The following is an 18,097-nucleotide window of genomic DNA, read 5'->3' as shown; positions in this document are numbered from 1 at the left end:
AAACAATGTTGTAAAGGATGACTGATGACTACAGAAAATGATTACTTAAAGTTAATGTTGCTGAAGGTGGTTGTACAAGCTACTGAATCATAGGTTACACTTATTTTTGGTAAATAAATAATGGTATGGTGCCCTGTGTTGTTATTAATCTGAGGTTGTATTTACCTAATTTTAAGAGTTGGTAAGGACCAGATAATTTTTTAAAAATAATTTTTGATGTGTAAAACCTCAGAATTGAAATAGGGTCTACTTTATTACCTTATTACTCCACTAGGGGGAGAAAGTGGCATTTATGTACTGGTCTCAGTACTTTGGTCATGAGAACGACTGGTCCATCAGGGGTTTCCAGACAGCTGCATGGGTATATCTGAGTAAATATGCTGACTTCTCTGGATGGAGAAGTTGAACAAGCAGATGCATTTATAAATGCTACCAGTGTCACCCAGCCTTCACCATTGTGACTGGAATTACACTGAAAAGCTTCCAAAAGTGCATAAAATATACACTGCTGCTAAGAGTTTATATTTCTGTGAAGAAATTAATATCTAAATCTAAATAAAAGTTCATCCATCTTTCCCAACAGCTGATTTATTTATATTTTATTGCTCATATAGAATAAAAATGACTCAAGATGAATTTTAGTAAATCAAAGGTCACCATGCTAACACCAGCAAACTCGTTTGTTTATTTTTCCCTTCATAACTCATATTGATTCAACTTTGTTTCAATCTATACTTCCTCTCTAGTTGTTAGCGCCCCTGCAGTGACTCCATTATAGCCTCAGCCACTTGTCACTGAGTCAACACACATGAAAGCAAGATCATTACACTGGAACAATTGGGGGTGGGGGCATCTTTAATTATGTTAGATGTAACTGCATCAGAATACACCGCTGCACTACACTGCATTAGCCATAAGCCAAACCTAGCTAGTGGATGCTATTAGCTTCTCCTATGCCGTATATCTGAAAGATAAATGTATAAGTTTGCCTGTTTGGCTATTAAATAAACATTTACATGCTTTTGTCAAGCGTTAGATGAGAATATTGTTACAACTTTAACAGTTTTACATCTTAAATGGGAAACAACAACTATAAGACAGCTAAGCAAAGACTGTAAAAACCTAGCTAGCCAAGCTCTGTCCAAAGGTCAAAACCTACCTACAGTAAGAGCACCAAGCCCAGTAATTAATATGCAGACTATTCCTTTAAGCACACACAGCCACCTAAATAGTAATAAAACCACACCTTGTATCTTTTTTTTTTAACATTTTATTTTGAGCTTTAGAGGTGGCAGAGCAGGAAAGCAAAGAAATATACCTTTTTTTCTTTTTTAAAAGAAAAGAAATATACCTGTGAAATGGTTTTATGGATAATGTTCAGTATTGCCAGGTGTGTAAGAAATAGATGAGATGCCCAGGTTAGTTAGCACCTCAGTGAGGAGATACACTATTCACTGAGACCTATCCAGCCCAGTGTCTGAGTGACGCTATCCTTGGGATCACAGAAACACCATTATCAGTGCACACTGACATCACTCAGCCCTCCAAAGGAGCAACGCAACACCCATCCACGTCCCCCACACACCATCACCCACCCTCTGCAGCACAGTCATTGTGTTCATCGGTCAGCCCATTGTCTGTGATGGAGCGTGGTGGACAGTGTCGCCAATCTCTGTCCAAACCATGATCCAACACTACTATTGTGACCAGTCTTTTTTCCTGCTTAACTTGACAAGATGCTGGTCCCGTGTGATGAGAAGAGAAGTTGGTGTCTGTTCTGCCTGGCACAGGGCTCTAAAGAGGACACAGATTATTGATCTGTGACATGAGTACAGTCGCTGTGGTGATGAAGCCTTGATGAAACGACACATGCACAAGCTACGTAACTGCCATTACCTCTCTGCTTGCAGGAGTTTCACACTGTGGGAGCCCCTGCTTCTGTCTCCAGTTTGACTCAGGACACTTTTGGCATCTACATCCACTTTCATCTCTGAAACCAACTTCAACAAATGAAGCAAAGTACCTGAAATACTGGAAGTTTTCCTCATAGCAGTTTTTTTTTTCTTTTTTTTCTTTTTTGCTCAAGGCAGAGATCACTTTCTTTACAGAATGAAACAACGAAACCAAACAACTGTGGGATCTTTCACACTGACTTCTCTGAGGTTTTCAGATGGGATGCAGATGGATGGACAGCAATACAAGACACTCATCTAGCACAAGTGAGTAAGTGTTTACAGGAGGTGAAGCACAGCGTGTTCTCTGTACAGTCATGGGACATAGAAAAGTTACTTGTGCTTTTGGAAATCTGTGTCCTCTAATATTCTGACAATCAACCCATGTTCTCCACACTAATTTAAGGTGTCGTCTTTGATTTTGGCTGTCTGAGCTGTGCCATACCTGACATGGAGACCTTTTACTACCCCATACGTCGGTCCTCAAGCCTCTACCTGGACCCTAGGCTTATACAGCGACGTATCCTGGAAGATCAAGTGGAATTATGGTGGTCCAGAGACCCACAACGCTCCTTGTTGTGTTACTGTGCCTCTGTTGCCCTCATACTCGGACTGGGCCTTGGTGGTGTGGGGCTCCTCTCCACCACCACAAGCCTATCTGGGGAATGGCGCCTAGGGGTGGGCACCACCCTCTGCCTCTTGGCACTTGCTGTCCTGCTCAAGCAGCTTCTCAGCTCTGCCATCCAGGACATGAACTGCGTGCGCAGCAGGCGTCGGATCGACCAGCTGAAAAGTGGTGGGAGGGCCGACCCCGCGCTGATTTTAGCTGTAGGGCTGGCAGTCATGCTGTGTGGGACGGTGCTAATCTTTGTGGCCACCATCGGCAGCCAAGGTCACGACAGCAGGGAAATGTTGGTTTCTGGTCTGGTGTTGATGGCTGCAGGGATGGGCATGTCTCTAGCTGTAGCGGGCTATAGTGTGCTGGCATACATCAAAAGAAGAAGGGAGCAGAGGAGGAGGATGAGAATGAGGAGAATGAGGAGGACAGGGAATCAAGCTGTCTGTGTGTTCAGTGTTTCTGGAGGACAAATGAGTCAAGCCAGGAGAGAGACCTCGTCGAGCAGGACCAGCCTGATCTGAAAGGACTTAAAATATCTGAGACTGGATGAAGTGGTTTAAAGCTAAAGGAACTAATAGTAGAACCGAGAAGGTTGTGTCAATATCCAAATCAAGTCTTCACAAATTTTCTTTCCACTCTCTTTATTGTTTTCCATTACCATAAAAACTGACTGCTGAGCTCTAAACACCATCACTGCAGTGCAGTCACATCATTTCTACAAGAACAATAGGCTGCTGTCAACAATGGCTCTGTAATTTGATAAGCGAATATTTCCCTCCTTTGTACTGTCTGAAGGCTCATTTATGCTGTGTCTGACTGATTATAGTTGTAAATAAAGAGCAGATGTCACATCAGATCAAAACATCGCTGTGTTGTAATTTCAATAAGAACGACTTTATTAAAGACGTGCATTTTCAAAAAAGTAATTTCATACAAACAAACATTCAGACTACAACAAAGATGTGTGAGTGTGAAGTTGTTTAACTCTTTGATGTTCACTGTCAGCAGAAATGTAATAAAAAAACAAAAAACTTAAAGGTAACTTAAAGGTGAATAATTGAATGGCATGTGTGAAAACAAATAGCATTTAGCAGGATATAAACATTAACATCATTATTAGCAAATAAACTGAATGTTGTAATTTTAAATATTTTCCATGTAGAGTTACATACACAGCATATGTAATATGTGAATCCATATCGATATATAGTACATTTGAGCTTTAAGAACAATTTCTACACAGCATAAAAGAAAAAAATCAAAGGTATTCTGATTGCACAACGAGTCAACATTACAGAGGTCAATGCAGCACTTTAAATGTGTTTTGTATTAATTTTGGCCCCTCTTAAGGTCGGTTATCTAATAATAACGGATAATTTGGTCAAAACATTTGCGTGGCTCAGAAGTTTCTGCAGTCAAAAAAACTTTACTGTTCAGTAAGTAGGTTGGGGCCCATGTTGGGGGTCATATAATAAATTTAAGGGTTTCAAAATGAGCAATATGAGCAGGCCAAAAAAGAAAGAAATTCTGATTTACTATTTCTTGTCAAGTTTATAATCCTGTCTTCTTTAAGGGCTCATGAGGCACAAAAGTTTTAAACTTTAATTATGGAAACGCTGCGTCCTGATGAACAGAATCAACTTTTGGAGTCTCATTATTTTTGTTGTAAACCGGTCACTTTGGAAAAATTTATTTAATCACCCTATAGTGAACTGAAGATCGTCGTCACTGTCATCTGTCCCCTCTACCTCGTCATCCTCCCTTTGTCCCTCTGGCATGTGCTTCTCACCGGGCTGGATGTAGTTGTCCTCAATGAAGCCATCGTCGTCATCATCCAACCCGGGCTGAGTCCCTCTGACTACTCCCATCCTACCGGACACATTGTTAGGGAAAGACATGTCCTCTTGACCGTACTGGCTCGCCCCATCCGACTCCTGGAGCAGGGAGTGTCTGTAGCTGGCCAGAAAGCGATGTAAAACGCGAAACTTAACAACCAACACGATGAAGAGTGAAAGGGTGATGACTGTGCCCAACGCTATAGCCAGATAGGAGAATTCCACCTTTGGGCTCTCAAATGAGCTGTTTGTCTCTGCAGGAAAAAATTTGGTTCATCAAAATCTAACAAGACAGAACCCAAAACATTTCCTATGGATTAGGTATAGTAGAATATTAAACCCCTCAAACAAGAATAACACTGAAATAAAAGGTTACTGTTTACTTTGTTACTTACTTGGTTTGCCAGTGCTATTAGTGTTGTCTTCGAGCTCAATCAGAAGATTTTTCTGGGTGCCTTTTTCTCCGACAGCGTCTGATATAGAAGCAGTATATGCAACGTTACAGAGAAAAAGCACCACACTGATGCCACAGCTCCACAGACCCATCTCGCTGTACAAGATCTACAAAAATAAATACAGTAGTAACCAGGATTGTGATCCAAACAAGAGAGGAAATTTGGAGTCAAAAGAACAGAACTTTGGCGAATACCTTGAATAAGACTTGACTTGATTAAACTCAAATGTCAGCGGGACTGAATGCAGTATTACAAGGCAGACGATTTTGCTAAAAATTGCATTTGAAAGGATGATTGCACAGGCAGTAAGAAAAAAAAAAAAAGACCTGCTAAAGTAAAGTAAAGTTTCACAGGCCTGTAGTTACAAAGTGCTGCACAAAATATAAAAGAAAATGAAACTACTGTTAACAGTGATACAAAGCCAAGTTAAATTTTGGGCCATAATTTTTTTTAAAAGCCTTTGTCCCCCTCAATCGGTCCCAGACTCGTACGAGGAACAACCAACAAATACCACGTCAGTGATCGAGGAGTGCAGGAGCACCCTGAGGAGCTGCAGGGTGCTCAATAGGAAGCGAAGAGAAATCGTCTGGAGCTTGTCCATTTCCAAAAGATGCGTTTTTCACTAAATGATTTCGTTTTATGACACCAAAGCAAGGCATCTTGTGAAACATAGAGCAGTGAGAGTGACATGAATAAAGTGATAACAATATAACATCATTTTACAGTTTTAAGATGTTAAGCTTCCATTTGACAAACTGGACACCTGTTCTTACTCTTAACTATCTTACCTATCTTATCTATGTTACTCGTTCTTCCCGTTTCATGGAGTACCATACATTTACACTGTCTGGTTGGGACGAAACATAAATTGTCAGTCATCATCATTATTATCGTAGCACGGAAGCATCAGAGATAGTATGAGTATAGTATCTGAAGCCTGCTCAGATTGTATAAGATAAAAGATCACAAATGATTTGACCTTAATCACAACATTAAGATAAAAATATTTAAGTTCTCTTCACATAGACAGTCACATGATGTTGTCAGGCCTTTAGTAACGTCCAGAGGAATTTTAAAAGACCTTAATTTCTTACTAATTACCTTCAATCTTAAAATAAAAGCACTCTCTTTATCACCCAACAGCAGATGTGTGTATACCGACTGTAATGTTCTTTACATTGTGTCACTAGCCTGTTTTCTTTCCAAATATAAACTCGGTTTACCTTCTAATGCTGGCCAGAGCACAGTAGCTGGTTCACTGAAGTCATATGACCACAACATACCTATGTTCACTCAGTAGTGTCACTTAATATTATCATTAACACAAATGTCATGTTACGCACACTGCAAAGCACACAAAAATCTATGTAAAAGTCCTTACCTGTGCCAAAACTGATAGAGAAGGTGTATTTTGGTCTTCTTAGCTTAAGATTTTGTTTTCCCCTTCCGTTGCTTCAAAAACAATAAAAGGCCTGTCTGGGCAAAGGTTACAAGACACGCCATAATGTCTCCCTTCTTGCACCATATCCTCAAGACAGATGTTAATGATTAACTTCACTGGGTTTATAATTTTTTCTTTGCCCTGTGTAACTACTTTCTTTTATATATTCAATCAATTCAATGTTATTTATATAGCACCAGCTCACAATACCAGTTGCATCAAGGTGCTTTATATTGTAAGGAAAAGACCCTACAGCAACACAGAGAAAACCCCAACAATCAAACAACCCCCCATGAAGAAGCAGTGGGTGTTTTTGTTCAGAATATAAAATAATTTCAAGAGTCAAAAACTCTACTGCTGTTGGAAGTAATGAAAAGCCTGCTGGCAGGAAACAAAGAGAGTTAATGAGTAAAAGGACAGTTACACTGATGCATCTGTGCTCTTGGGCCAAATAGTGGCACTGTAATCACATCAGACATAAAACAAAGACACTCCACAGAGCCTCCACAGCTCTGTGTGGAGGGGGCAGCTGTGTTAGCTCACAATCGCTTTTGTAATGTTAAAAATCATGAAAATAACAACAACATGCACTTAAAATATCTCCTTATACAAAAGAGAAAATAATACTTAATATTTCCTCTTATTTAATGTATAACGGTGTGTTATTGTGAGCTCCTCATGACTTAATCTATGTATCTTGAATTACTGTGATGCATAACAGACGTCGGTGCTGGATCATCAGGCAGTGAGGTGCCTGATGATAACTTAACTAATGTGATTAACAGAGGTGGGACCAAGTCATTGTTTTGCAAGTCTCAAGTAAGTCTCAAGTCTTTATCCTCAAGTCTCAAGTCAAGTCTCAAGTAATGTCAGGCAAGTCAGAGTCGAGTCTCAAGTCACTGGTGTAAAAGTCCGAGTCAAGTCACAAGTCTGAAACTTTGAATTTTAAGTCCTTTCGAGTCTTTAAAAAAAACAAACGAAAAAATAATGTTGCAGTTATATGCTAAATGTAAATATTAGACCATGTAATTTTAAAATCTGTGTTTTTCTCAACACATACAAAATAGTGAACTTAGAAAATGTACACAAATTGTGAAATTGCACCTCTTTAAAATGCAGCTCAATTAAACCTAGCTCCAAGAATAATTTTCACCGACAGTTCTGAGATAAGCTGCATGTTATTCTTGGATGCGGTTGTAGGACCAGCTTTAAAATCGCATGACAAAAATATCATACACATTAAAAAAAACTGTATCACCAACGTAGCCTGGACAACATTTGCTAGTTAGATGAAGTCAGCTATCTCATATTTATATGCATATTTATAATTATACGGTTCTTGGAGTGAGTGCATACACTCATGAAGTTTAGTAACTTCAGGTCACTGCAACAAGCCCAGGTACAGTTTACCGACGGATGGGTACAGGACCTTGAAATGCACCGTGTAGAACGAAAGACCATCGTACGTATCATAAGTTTACCAGTCTCACAAATCGTCTTCATAAATACACATTCGTTAACCGTTTATTAATATAACCTTTGAGCTCAACGGTAATTAATTAGTAGTGGAAATAATTTCTGGTAGCATCACAGAAATGTAGCAGTGACAATAATACTATATGCTGTAATCGTACTGGGCAATTAGTGATACAAAAAACCTGTTTTATCCTGTGAATAAAAGTATGTGTTTTTGTCAGTGTACCATAATAACAGAAGCGAAACGCAATATTGTGTCAGGATAATTTACTATTTATGCACAATAAACACAGGAGCATAGCGCGACAATTTCTGTTCAGCGCCAGACTTGCTTGTAACCTATATCACCAATTATGTTATGAAAATGACGTATTAAGTACTAAAAAACACTGACCTTTGTGTAAATGCTTGGAGCAGACTAACCTGTGAGCTGGAGTGTTCTGGGACGTTATATTTGATCTTTGAATGGCTGCAATCCAGTCGCCTCTTTGTTACTTCGGAAACATGGCTCGAACAATTTCTCTTCCACGACGTAATCCGATAACAACCGATCTCTTTACCCGTCGGCTTCCCGTGGCTGTCATGCGACCGGCTATTGCAGTTAATAATACAACAGCTTCTTGACATTTTTGTGTTTCTTTTTATCGCTGTGTGACTGATTTTAATTGAAAGCCTGCGTGCGCTAGTACCTCTTGCCACGAGTTCCCAGAATCCTTTGCGGTTCTACCCGTGAATGACGTCACATTTTCAATCTCTATATAATATGCATGTTAAATTTTATATTTGGGGTGAAATATCAAGTCTTTTCAAGTAAACCGGTTCAAGTCCAATTCAAGTCCCAAGTCATTGGTGTAAAAGTCCAAGTCAAGTCACAAGTCTTAGAACATTATTTCAAGTCAAGTCTAAAGTCATAAAATTAATGACTCGAGTCTGACTCGAGTCCAAGTCATGTGACTCGAGTCCACACCTCTGGTGATTAACTTGAACTGAACGTGAGCAAAACCAAAGAGATGGTGGTGACCTTCTCCAGTTGGCAGAGGGATCTGGCTGCTTCAGTCACCACCACCATCGACGGGAAGCCAGTGGAGGTAGTTGAGGAGTACAAATACCTGGGAACCATCTTTGACAACCTCCTGAAATTCTCTGCCAACACAGAGGAGATTCTCAGGAGGTGCCACCAATGGCTATACCTCCTTAGGAAACTCAACTCCTTTGGAGTCAGCACACCCATCATGATGACTTTTTACTATGCCTTCCTGGAAAGCATCCTGACCTGCTCCATTACCTGCTGGTTCCACTCCCTCAGCCAGGAACAGAAACAGGAACAGGAACAGACTGCAGCACACTGCATCAGTGTCTGCCTGTCAGAACTCTGCCACAGGTTTTCAGTCAACAGGCCCTTAGACAGGCAGCCAAAATCATCCACGACCCCTCTCACATTCTTCACCCCGCATTTCAATGGCTCCCCTCTGGGCGACGCCTCCGCTGCATTTCCTGCAGGACTGAGAGGAGGAGGGCCACCTTTGTCCCCAATGCCACTCTGCTTTTTTAACTCCAGCAGACCATTTCCCACACCAGAAACATAAACTACCCCACACTCTTTTTATACTACCGACACTTTATTCACTCTTAGTCACTGACAATTATTTATTCACCTTTCAGTCACTTTAATGTTAAACTGTGTAATTTTAAAACTGTACATACTGTATATTCTGTTTATTAAAATGTATTATACTAAAATTCTATCTCTTATAAACAACAACAAAAAGTTTAATCCAATTCAACTGAGTTTTATAAAGCACCAATTCGCAATACCTCAAGGTGACATTATGACACATGAACTACACCCTTCAAAGACAAATTCTAAAAAGACAGGTTTCAGTACAGAAGTAGCTTCTTGAAAGTATGGAAATTGACACAAGACCCCTTTAGGTGCTGCTTCAAAGTGACATACTCAAAGCGCTCAGTGGTTCTTAAGCAGCGCTGGTTTCTTTGCTTATATCAGCTTTATGTAAGGAGTTCTTTCATCTTTGATGAATGTTACTTTTCTTCACTGATTTTTTTCTTTTCTTTTTAATCAACTCCAGACAAATTTTTTCACTTTCATCTTAGGACTTTATGAAAATTATGTCCTTGTGGAGCAGGTGGTTAGTTTGTAAATTTCAGGTTTTATTGGAAGATCTTGCCAAGCACGATTATTATTTTATTTGGATCCTACCTGAGGCTTAGCAGATGTGCTCTTTCCTCAACAGAGCTGGATTCATATAAAAACTGATCGGCATTAACAAACACCTGTTTATTTAACACCATTTAATTGCATTTTGTTTTAAACGTTAACATAACAAATGTGCATGGGCAGCTCGTTTTCTCAATTTCCACCAAAGTGCATATTTAACCTCCTAGGACCTGGCATCCACATATGTGGACATCACATTTTGGGTTATTTAGAATAAAATACTCAATTTTGCTCTACAAGGGATGGATGGATGGATGGGCCCCAATATGCCCAAATACCAAAGAGAAATTAAAAATGCATGCCGTGGAAGAGTTCGGGTCTTAGGAGGTTAAGGTTTATCTAGGAATACCGAGACATATAGTAATTATAACAATATTTCCATTCATGAAGGCGTCTCTTTCAGTTGTAGACTTTATTGATACATCTAGCTTTTCTTGACTTGGTTACATGTTGTCAAGTTGGTTTTCTTAACCCCTGAAATAATTCTGTCATCATTCACTTGTCATCTGTTGCTAAGCTGGTCAGTGCGTGCTTTATTTTTAAAAATATACCAAATTGTTGATTTGACCACTCCTATTGCTCCTTCACTCACATCGATATTGAGAGTTCCAGTGAATCACTACCAAATGTAAGTTCAACACTCGGGTTTAACTCACATCTCTTGATTTGCCATGAAATATAATTAATACTATACCAACAGTCAATTATCCAATTATATTTGAGCCTCTAAAAACTGTATATGAAAATGTCTGTAATTCTTAGACTCATAGACAGATTTTGTAATGTAATGTATTCATGTTTAAATAGTTTTTTCTAGTCTTACCAACAGCTTATATTGGAGGAAAGTGGCCATAAATAATATAGATACTAATGGTTTATTTTAAAGACGGTTCATATTCTCAGATGAGGATACACTAACAAGAACATAATAAAAATAATACATATATAATTATGAATATCATATTCTGTTAATAGGTCTATCTGAATCCTAAGCACTAAAGTGGAAAATGACTGCAAAGCACACAATTTAAGAGAGTAATGACTCAGGCAATTGATTATACACAGTCATGCCTTCCCTTCAAAAACTCAGATCCCGAGGCTTTAGCAGGGATTTGAGCAGATTTCATGGAGCCCAATGACTTCTGTGTTGGTCTTCTGATGCCTTCAGATCTTTAGATGTTCACACAGTCTTTAGGCGTGCACAGTGTTGTTCCTGTTTGAAAATTCTTTCAAACAGAAAAAGTTCATAATTTCTGTGAAACTTTTTTAGTTTTAGTTTAGTAGTTAGTTTATTCAATTAAAAAAAAAGCTTTTTTATATTACCCATCCATCCTCTTCCACTTGTCCAATTTAGGGTTGCTGGGAGTTTCTTTCTCCTGTGATTCCCCACAGCCAAATCTACAGAAGAGCTATTAGAGCAGATTATGAAATGATTTTTACACAGTGCAGCACTTAGATGTGAGCAACAAATGAAGTCCTCCAAATACATAAAGTATGATTTTTACAGTAGGTTTGCATTCATTTAAACCAGCAGGTTTAATTGGTTTGCTGTCACTTGTACCATTATGACAAACATCTACAAAATGCTTTTACAGTTGTCCATTTGCCATCTAACAGGTCTTGCAGATCAGCCCTCCCAGGCAAAAGCAATCGGTTTGAATACATGAATCTTTGCAGTGTGAAGCAAGTAGATGCTAATGAAGGTCCTAAAAGTCAGCTTGTTCTCTATTACAGGAATACATTACTCACTCAGATTTGTGTGCAATTAGACTGTAAAAAGAATCTAAAATATAAGCCATTTATATTCTTTGTCATTATACTCAGAGTGAGCAAAATGCCTTTGGTGCTTTCTACACATACAGATTGCTGTACCTGTAATTGATGGCTGTTATGGAAGTATAGTTTTATTTACAACCCAACTCTTTGAACTGCAGTGCACGATGATCAAAGAGGGCTTGTTGTCACTCCTGCTGGCTTTCAGAGACTCTGCCTCTCTGCAGAGAAATGATTAGAAGAACTGAGAGCCAGTAACAAATCTGTCTAACTCGGAGTCTCACTGACCGTTCTAATCTGTGTCTCTTAATTTCTTCAACCACCAAAGCAGCCTGCAATATAGAAAGTGAGCCAGACAAAGGCTTCATCATCATCAGTCGCTCAGCTGAACACATTTAATAGAAAAACAACAAACATTAACTTTAAGTATTTCTTTGAAAAGCATGTTTGTGCAGAGAAACCTTATGATCACCCAAAGAAAATGAAAAGAGAATAAGAGCGCAAGGAGTGGTGTTATTTTTAAGATAAATAATTTCCATGTTGTGCACTTAAATAGTATTCACATTGCAGTTGATCAGGCACCACGTCTGCATGACATATGATGTGATGTACTTTCATTCAGGTTTTACTGATGCTCTTTGAAGAATAGTGTGAATGTGTACATTCAAGTGAAGCATTTGAAAGCCATTCTAGTCAAACAAATATGGATGAAACTTAGTAAACATCTCGTTTTCCTCTTTCATTAAATGTAAATTAATGTTAAATAACAGAGCTCACACTTACATGCTAGCAAAACACAAAAATTCTTAAGGGAGGCTTTTTAAATTCTTTTTTACGTTTAGACCACGTTTTAACAGAGAAAATGGCACAGTGTTGAAACAGGAATTTTAATTTGGTTACCGAGCTCCGTAACCAAATTAAAACATGAACAATCAAAGCACAGATATCGGACGTTTTGCATTCATTTCGCATCAACATTCAGATCATCAACAAAAAAACAAAAAACAAAAAGCAAGTGCACTTGAAAGGTTTGATTATCCAGAACATACTAAGAACAGCCTTCTAGTGAGTTCACAAAACAGCAGCTTCTACAATAACAGTGAAAACCGATCAGAACTCATCACACAAAAGCTTGAAAGCCAACATGATAAGCGAAGCTGAAACTCATCAAAGCTGACTGTGTTTGTATAGGGCTTGCTGTCTGCACCATCTTGCTTGAGATGTCCTAACAATAAAAGCTTTGTATACATAAAAAAAGACTAACAAATTGTTCTTGACTAAATGGCACGGTGGTCAGAAAGCTTTGATTTTGTCCTGGAAAAACTTCCACCTTTGATCACAGATGTTTTTCACCTCGGTTTGGTTAGATTTAGGCACGAAAAAAACTTGGTAAGGTGTATGAGGGAAAAATGGCATTAGGTTAAAGCAGACCTCTTCCATTGTAGCATGTTACTGTAATCACATTGAATTTTTCAGTTTCACAGTTTTTGTTTTTTGGGGGGGGTTTTGTACAAAGGGACAAGAGTGCGATGGTAAAGTGCAAACTGCATCCATAACAGTTGCTAACACAGCTTCGGCTCTTTGTAGGCATCTGCACGGACAGCATGTTAACACAAAGCTAGCCAAGAACCCAGAATGCTACTAAAGTGTAGCCTCAGGTTTATGTTGTTATATTGTTGGTGATTATGTGACAGTGTGTTTCAGGTCACGTTACAATGTGACAAGAAAGTAATATAACAAGTAGTGTAGTTAATTACTTTTTCTGACGAGTAATTGAGTAACATACTGCATTACTTTTAAGAAAAGTAACGACTAATGTGTAATACATTCTTTTCTTTTTTTCTCTTTTTTAAATGCATAACAACCCCAACACTGCTTAGGACCATTTGAAAGTACAGCATTATAGCAACCCATCCATCCACCCTGACCTCCTCCTCTTCTTAGTCATTATTACTATGGCCACTAGAGGACACTCTTACAATAAAATGCATGGTTCTTTCCAGAAACACCTATCTATTCATCCTATATTTTAGGTTTCCAAACCACATGAGCCAGTACTGGGGGAACATTCGGCTTAATGTCATCCATTAAATACAGCTGCAAAGTGCCATTTCAGTAGCAGATGCATGAATTTGAAGGCTTTTAATGTGCCAAAACACTGGACAGCGCTTAACAGTACTCAGACAAAATTTTACATTCTAAGCATTTGTTGCCATCACCAGTTAATAGATCTTATGCCATAATGATCACAGTTTATTAGTGGAAATGTACTCCCCCAGGAATGTGTGCTTGCATGTGATTCACTGATGTAGCACCTCACTATTCCATTCAGGTTCAGCTTTTTTAATCAGAGTACCGTCTGTGTTAGATCCTCTTCTGCCTCCCAGATTTTATGCAATAGAAGAGGTTTTGTTTATGTGAGACTGTACAGCGCACAGCATACGTTGACTGGTTCATTCTTCACAATAATAATGAATAACAATGGTATCCTTTAAAAGTGATTCAGGTATACAGTGATGCGATTTTAACTCTAAATTATGTGAGAATTACGCTGCCATCAGACTCCTTCATGTTAACTGATTCAGCAGAATCCTTGTTGGTTATGTTAGAGAAACATGATGACTGTGGTTATAAGAAACCTGTACCGGACTGCCAGCAGGACACAGAATATAAACCACAAACTCCAGTGTCAGAATAAGAGATACCCAACAATTCAAGCCCGCCTCCAGCCATCACAAAGGGTTTTACTTGAGGTTGCTTGTCCAGAGAATGTAAACATAAGCCACTTTAAAGATCTGAAAAGTCAACTGATGGTGCAGTTCTGTGTTGTGCTGGGAACGTTTCACTCCCACAAATCCTTCAGTCTCTGAGTAAAATGTAGAAGATTCAAATCAGAGTGCCTCCCGACTTAAAACACTAGCTTGGCTTTCTCTTACCCAAATGCAACATCTTCAGCACATAAATGTGCTTAAAACTGTATGTCCTCACTGTAAACTGCATATGACTCAATGATTCATGTGTTCAAATGAATCTTTGGCTTTCAGAAAGCCAAATTTATGCATTAGTTTCCAAAAAAATGGAGGATAAGTAATTTCCACCCGTGAGGAGGCCACGAGGAAAGACGACTTTAATGCATGAAAAATGTCAACAAGGCAAGAAACGTCACAGCCTTCTGAGCGTGTGCTTCTTACTACTGGTCTAAAGTTGTGTTACTCAGTATATACTCCTTTCAGCCACCGCTCACACTGTATCAGTTACTTTCCTCTCATTCATAGTTGTCCACTTGTACCACAAGGCTGTTTCCTCGTTGATTTGCCTTATTGACAGAGTGCTGCTGTCCTTATGAAGGACTTTCCACTTTCACTCCAGTGACTGTGGGTGTAAAACACCTCTGGAAAAGGTGCTCTGGGTCTGGCGACTGATTGTCACAATCCACCTTCCTGTTCACAAAGGGATTTTTGAATCTTTGTGGAGCAGCGGCGCAGGGCACCCTCACATGACTCGGCCCCTCACTGGGATCTCCTGCCAAGAAGCCACAGACAGTTGCACAGAATAAAATGATTTATTACGAGCTCTCTATAAAAGACTTCAATATTGATAAAAATAAAAAGTAAAAGTGTTGAGATTTTGTCAGAAATTACACAAACAAACAAATTCCTATCATCAGAGGGAATTCAGGGGATGATTCATACTAACCTGGCGCTCTTAGGGGTAGGCCGTTGTCAAGACGACGAGTGGGTTTGGTGACGATAAAGAGGTAGCAGAGGACACACACAGTGATGAGGAAAGCAAGGAGGACGACCGCTGCTATAGACAGACCGACCAGAGCACCGATACTGAGAGGAGAAGAGAGAAAAACATCTTTTTAACCTGATCCCTTAATGAACAGAGAGGAGAGGACACTGACTGATGTGAGGATTTAAAAAACACAATGAACGTGAAAAACAACTTTTTTATCTGCTAAATGTTTTAAGTGCATTCCTTAGATGGGTCTTACTCGCAGAATTAAAACGAAAACGAGTTCTTTATGCAGTGAATGGATGAACTGAAGTCTTCAAGGAACAGCAGGAACAGAGGCAATTGGATTTCTCAAAGATTAAGGGTTCAATAATGTCAGTTAAGTGAGGCTTTTATTGCGCAAAAAAGTAAACATTAAAAATGAAGAAAATATTGTGATTATTAGTGATTAGCTCATCCACTGATAACAAGCACATTATTTTATTTTTTAAGGCAGAAAATAAAATAAAATTGCACTTGCCTGAGCCACCACATGTACCCGTACTCATACGGGAAAAAACTGTTTGCATCATCACAGCAATATTTAATATCGTTAAATCCACAACAGTAGATGGCAGCGGCAGCATTCCCTGGTTTAGGACAGGAGAACGAGTCCACGAACACCCCGTCAGCGCTGTAGTAACTGCTGCATTCAGCGCTCATGTTGCAACAGAAAGAGGGGGGAAAAAGAAAATGAAAAAAAGAAAAAAACACTTAATGAGCGGCTGGAGGAATAGAAGAGGAAGGTTCCTGCGTGGGAGCGCGCCCCGTGGTTAGACCAGTGGAGCAGCGCGTTGTTTTTCATCGGCAGCGTGTTTCTCAGTGAGTGAACGCGCAGAGAGATGGAGGTGAAAAACTTTGAATTTGAAGAAAACTGCAGCGCCCACCAACCTCCTACCTCTCTCTCTCTCTCTCTCTCTCTCTCTCTCTCTCTCTCTCTCTTCAGTCACACACGCAAACATGAGAATGCATATCCTTGACTTCGTGACTTTCGAGTTGCCTGACCATAACCTTACTTTAATACAGTGTTTCATTCATTGCATTTACAATTTATGACGTGTGCTACAATGTGATAGTGGACTCTCCCAGCTGTGATTTAGCAGATTTTGCACCCTGGACGGTTCACAAGCTAAAATTGAACTGAACATTAGGCTGGAGATCACTGAAGTCAGAGAGTCCTTTTCAGGAGCTAATACGGGGATGGGAACGCTAATAAGATGTGTCAGCACTGCCTTTAGTTCTTCAGTTAACAGCAGATGAAGTGTTTACTTCTTACACCTAACCCAGCCTCAACCATACAACATTACCGAATAACATCAAAGGGACTTGCTTTTGGTTCCCATAAAGAAACATGTCCCCATTATGTGACAAGTTCAGGGCCCCACAACATGAGAAAGACCTGAACACACACACACACACACACACACACACACACACACACACACACACTGGCTCACTCCACTTACTCTGAGGTTTTAAATAGTATGATTATTGTTGGAATATTTAATTTAAGATACAGCAATGCAGTGGAGAGCATGACAGAGCTCTGTGCCCATCTGATCATTTTAGCTTCACAACGCTGAACAGCTGGTGGGCAGAAAATTATCTGTAAGTTATGGCAGCAATCAAGCAGTGCTGTGATAATTAAAGCAGGCTACTCCACTGACTTTTAATTCTAAGTGATGTTCCAGAGGTGTTGCTTCTACACTGTGGGAATAAAAATATAAATAGGGTGCAAATACAAAAACATTTTGTTCCCAACTCCATATATGCTCAACCAGGGAGCAGCTGCACAGAGAGAGTTTGATGCATATAGCTTTTTCCTCGAGCCTTATGCAGGTACGTGCAGCAAATACCTAACCATTTCTTGAAGCACACACACACACACACACACACAGATATATATACACCTGGCGACACCTGTGTTGTCAGTTTGGCTACATGGAATTGCACGGGTCTTCGACTGATCTCAACAGCTAAGATATTATCAAGGGTTTGAGAAGAAGAAAGGTTTAAGACATAAATTTAGGAAATGTCTAATAAAAGCAATTAAATCCTTCAAAATATCTGAGAAAATGCTCATCAGCACATCTAGTGACCGAAGTGATCTCAATCTTAGTCAACTAAGAGACTGATGGTGATAAAAAGAACATTCCAGTATGCATATTAGAGATGTTTCATTCATGCTATGTTTTTCAAGTCACCAAATGACCAAAGCCAGAAGCTAACTGTGTCTGTTACCTTATTGCACAGACTAAATTACAGAAAATTGTTAGCTAAATGTAATTATAGACATTGATTGCTATGTTAATTTTTGTATTTTAACATTTTTCTAGTTTTTGCTTCATAGAGACAATCCTGGGCATAATGGCAGAAAAGGAGGAAAAAGCTTTTGTACACATGATCTTTTAATGGCCCCCTGTCAAATGTTTCCATGATTTCAAAAAGATATAAATGGTTCATCTGTTTGAATCATTTCTTTCTTGAATAGACCCTCAGACTCTGTATGACTCATTTAGAGTGATCACAATTC

General features: G+C 39.2%; 2 protein-coding genes and 1 pseudogene across 5 annotated transcripts; 1 reads left to right on the top strand and 2 right to left on the bottom strand.

Annotated features, from left to right (window-relative positions):
* Positions 1 to 2,043: 2,043 nt before the first annotated feature.
* Positions 2,044 to 3,127, top strand: tmem125b (transmembrane protein 125b). 2 transcript variants are annotated; one of them, XM_026148460.1, is made up of 2 exons: positions 2,044 to 2,223; positions 2,359 to 3,127. In XM_026148460.1, exon 2 carries the CDS (start codon positions 2,403 to 2,405, stop codon positions 3,090 to 3,092), a length of 690 nt encoding a protein of 229 aa, XP_026004245.1. In that variant the 5' UTR covers positions 2,044 to 2,223; positions 2,359 to 2,402; the 3' UTR covers positions 3,093 to 3,127. The 2 variants fall into 2 exon arrangements, with proteins under 2 accessions (XP_026004245.1, XP_026004244.1); XM_026148459.1 differs by having other exon boundaries at positions 2,118 to 2,219.
* Positions 3,128 to 3,195: 68 nt separating this feature from the next.
* Positions 3,196 to 6,462, bottom strand: LOC113009890 (leucine-rich repeat-containing protein 19-like). Of its 3 annotated transcripts, none has more exons than XM_026148462.1 (3): positions 6,243 to 6,462; positions 4,802 to 4,967; positions 3,196 to 4,660 (listed from the first exon to the last, which is right to left on the bottom strand). In XM_026148462.1, exons 2-3 carry the CDS (start codon positions 4,950 to 4,952, stop codon positions 4,269 to 4,271), a joined length of 543 nt encoding a protein of 180 aa, XP_026004247.1. In that variant the 5' UTR covers positions 4,953 to 4,967; positions 6,243 to 6,462; the 3' UTR covers positions 3,196 to 4,268. The 3 variants fall into 3 exon arrangements, with proteins under 3 accessions (XP_026004247.1, XP_026004249.1, XP_026004246.1); XM_026148464.1 differs by lacking the exon at positions 6,243 to 6,462 and adding an exon at positions 6,085 to 6,233 and having other exon boundaries at positions 4,802 to 4,879; XM_026148461.1 differs by lacking the exon at positions 6,243 to 6,462 and adding an exon at positions 5,650 to 6,072 and having other exon boundaries at positions 4,802 to 4,879.
* A 5,804-nt stretch (positions 6,463 to 12,266) lies between these two features.
* Positions 12,267 to 16,536, bottom strand: LOC113010867 (protein shisa-like-2A; annotated as a pseudogene).
* Positions 16,537 to 18,097: the final 1,561 nt, after the last annotated feature.

The sequence above is a fragment of the Astatotilapia calliptera genome, chromosome 18 (genome assembly GCF_900246225.1).
Source record: "Astatotilapia calliptera chromosome 18, fAstCal1.2, whole genome shotgun sequence".
Lineage (NCBI taxonomy): Eukaryota > Metazoa > Chordata > Actinopteri > Cichliformes > Cichlidae > Astatotilapia > Astatotilapia calliptera.
This window is presented reverse-complemented; position numbering and strand designations above follow the sequence as displayed.

What these genes read in the sequence shown, in the direction of transcription:
- tmem125b (XM_026148459.1), top strand. Translation starts at nt 2,171, where the DNA reads ATGGGATGCAGATGGATGGACAGCAATACAAGACACTCATCTAGCACA. An exon ending in AAGACACTCATCTAGCACAA is followed by an intron (nt 2,220 to 2,358) that starts GTGAGTAAGTGT and finishes CACTAATTTAAG; the next exon opens with GTGTCGTCTTTGATTTTGGC.
- LOC113009890 (XM_026148461.1), bottom strand. Translation starts at nt 5,746, where the DNA reads ATGATGATGACTGACAATTTATGTTTCGTCCCAACCAGACAGTGTAAA. An exon ending in GAGTAACATAGATAAGATAG is followed by an intron (nt 4,880 to 5,649) that starts GTAAGATAGTTA and finishes CTTCTATATCAG; the next exon opens with ACGCTGTCGGAGAAAAAGGC. An exon ending in TAATAGCACTGGCAAACCAA is followed by an intron (nt 4,661 to 4,801) that starts GTAAGTAACAAA and finishes TTTTTCCTGCAG; the next exon opens with AGACAAACAGCTCATTTGAG.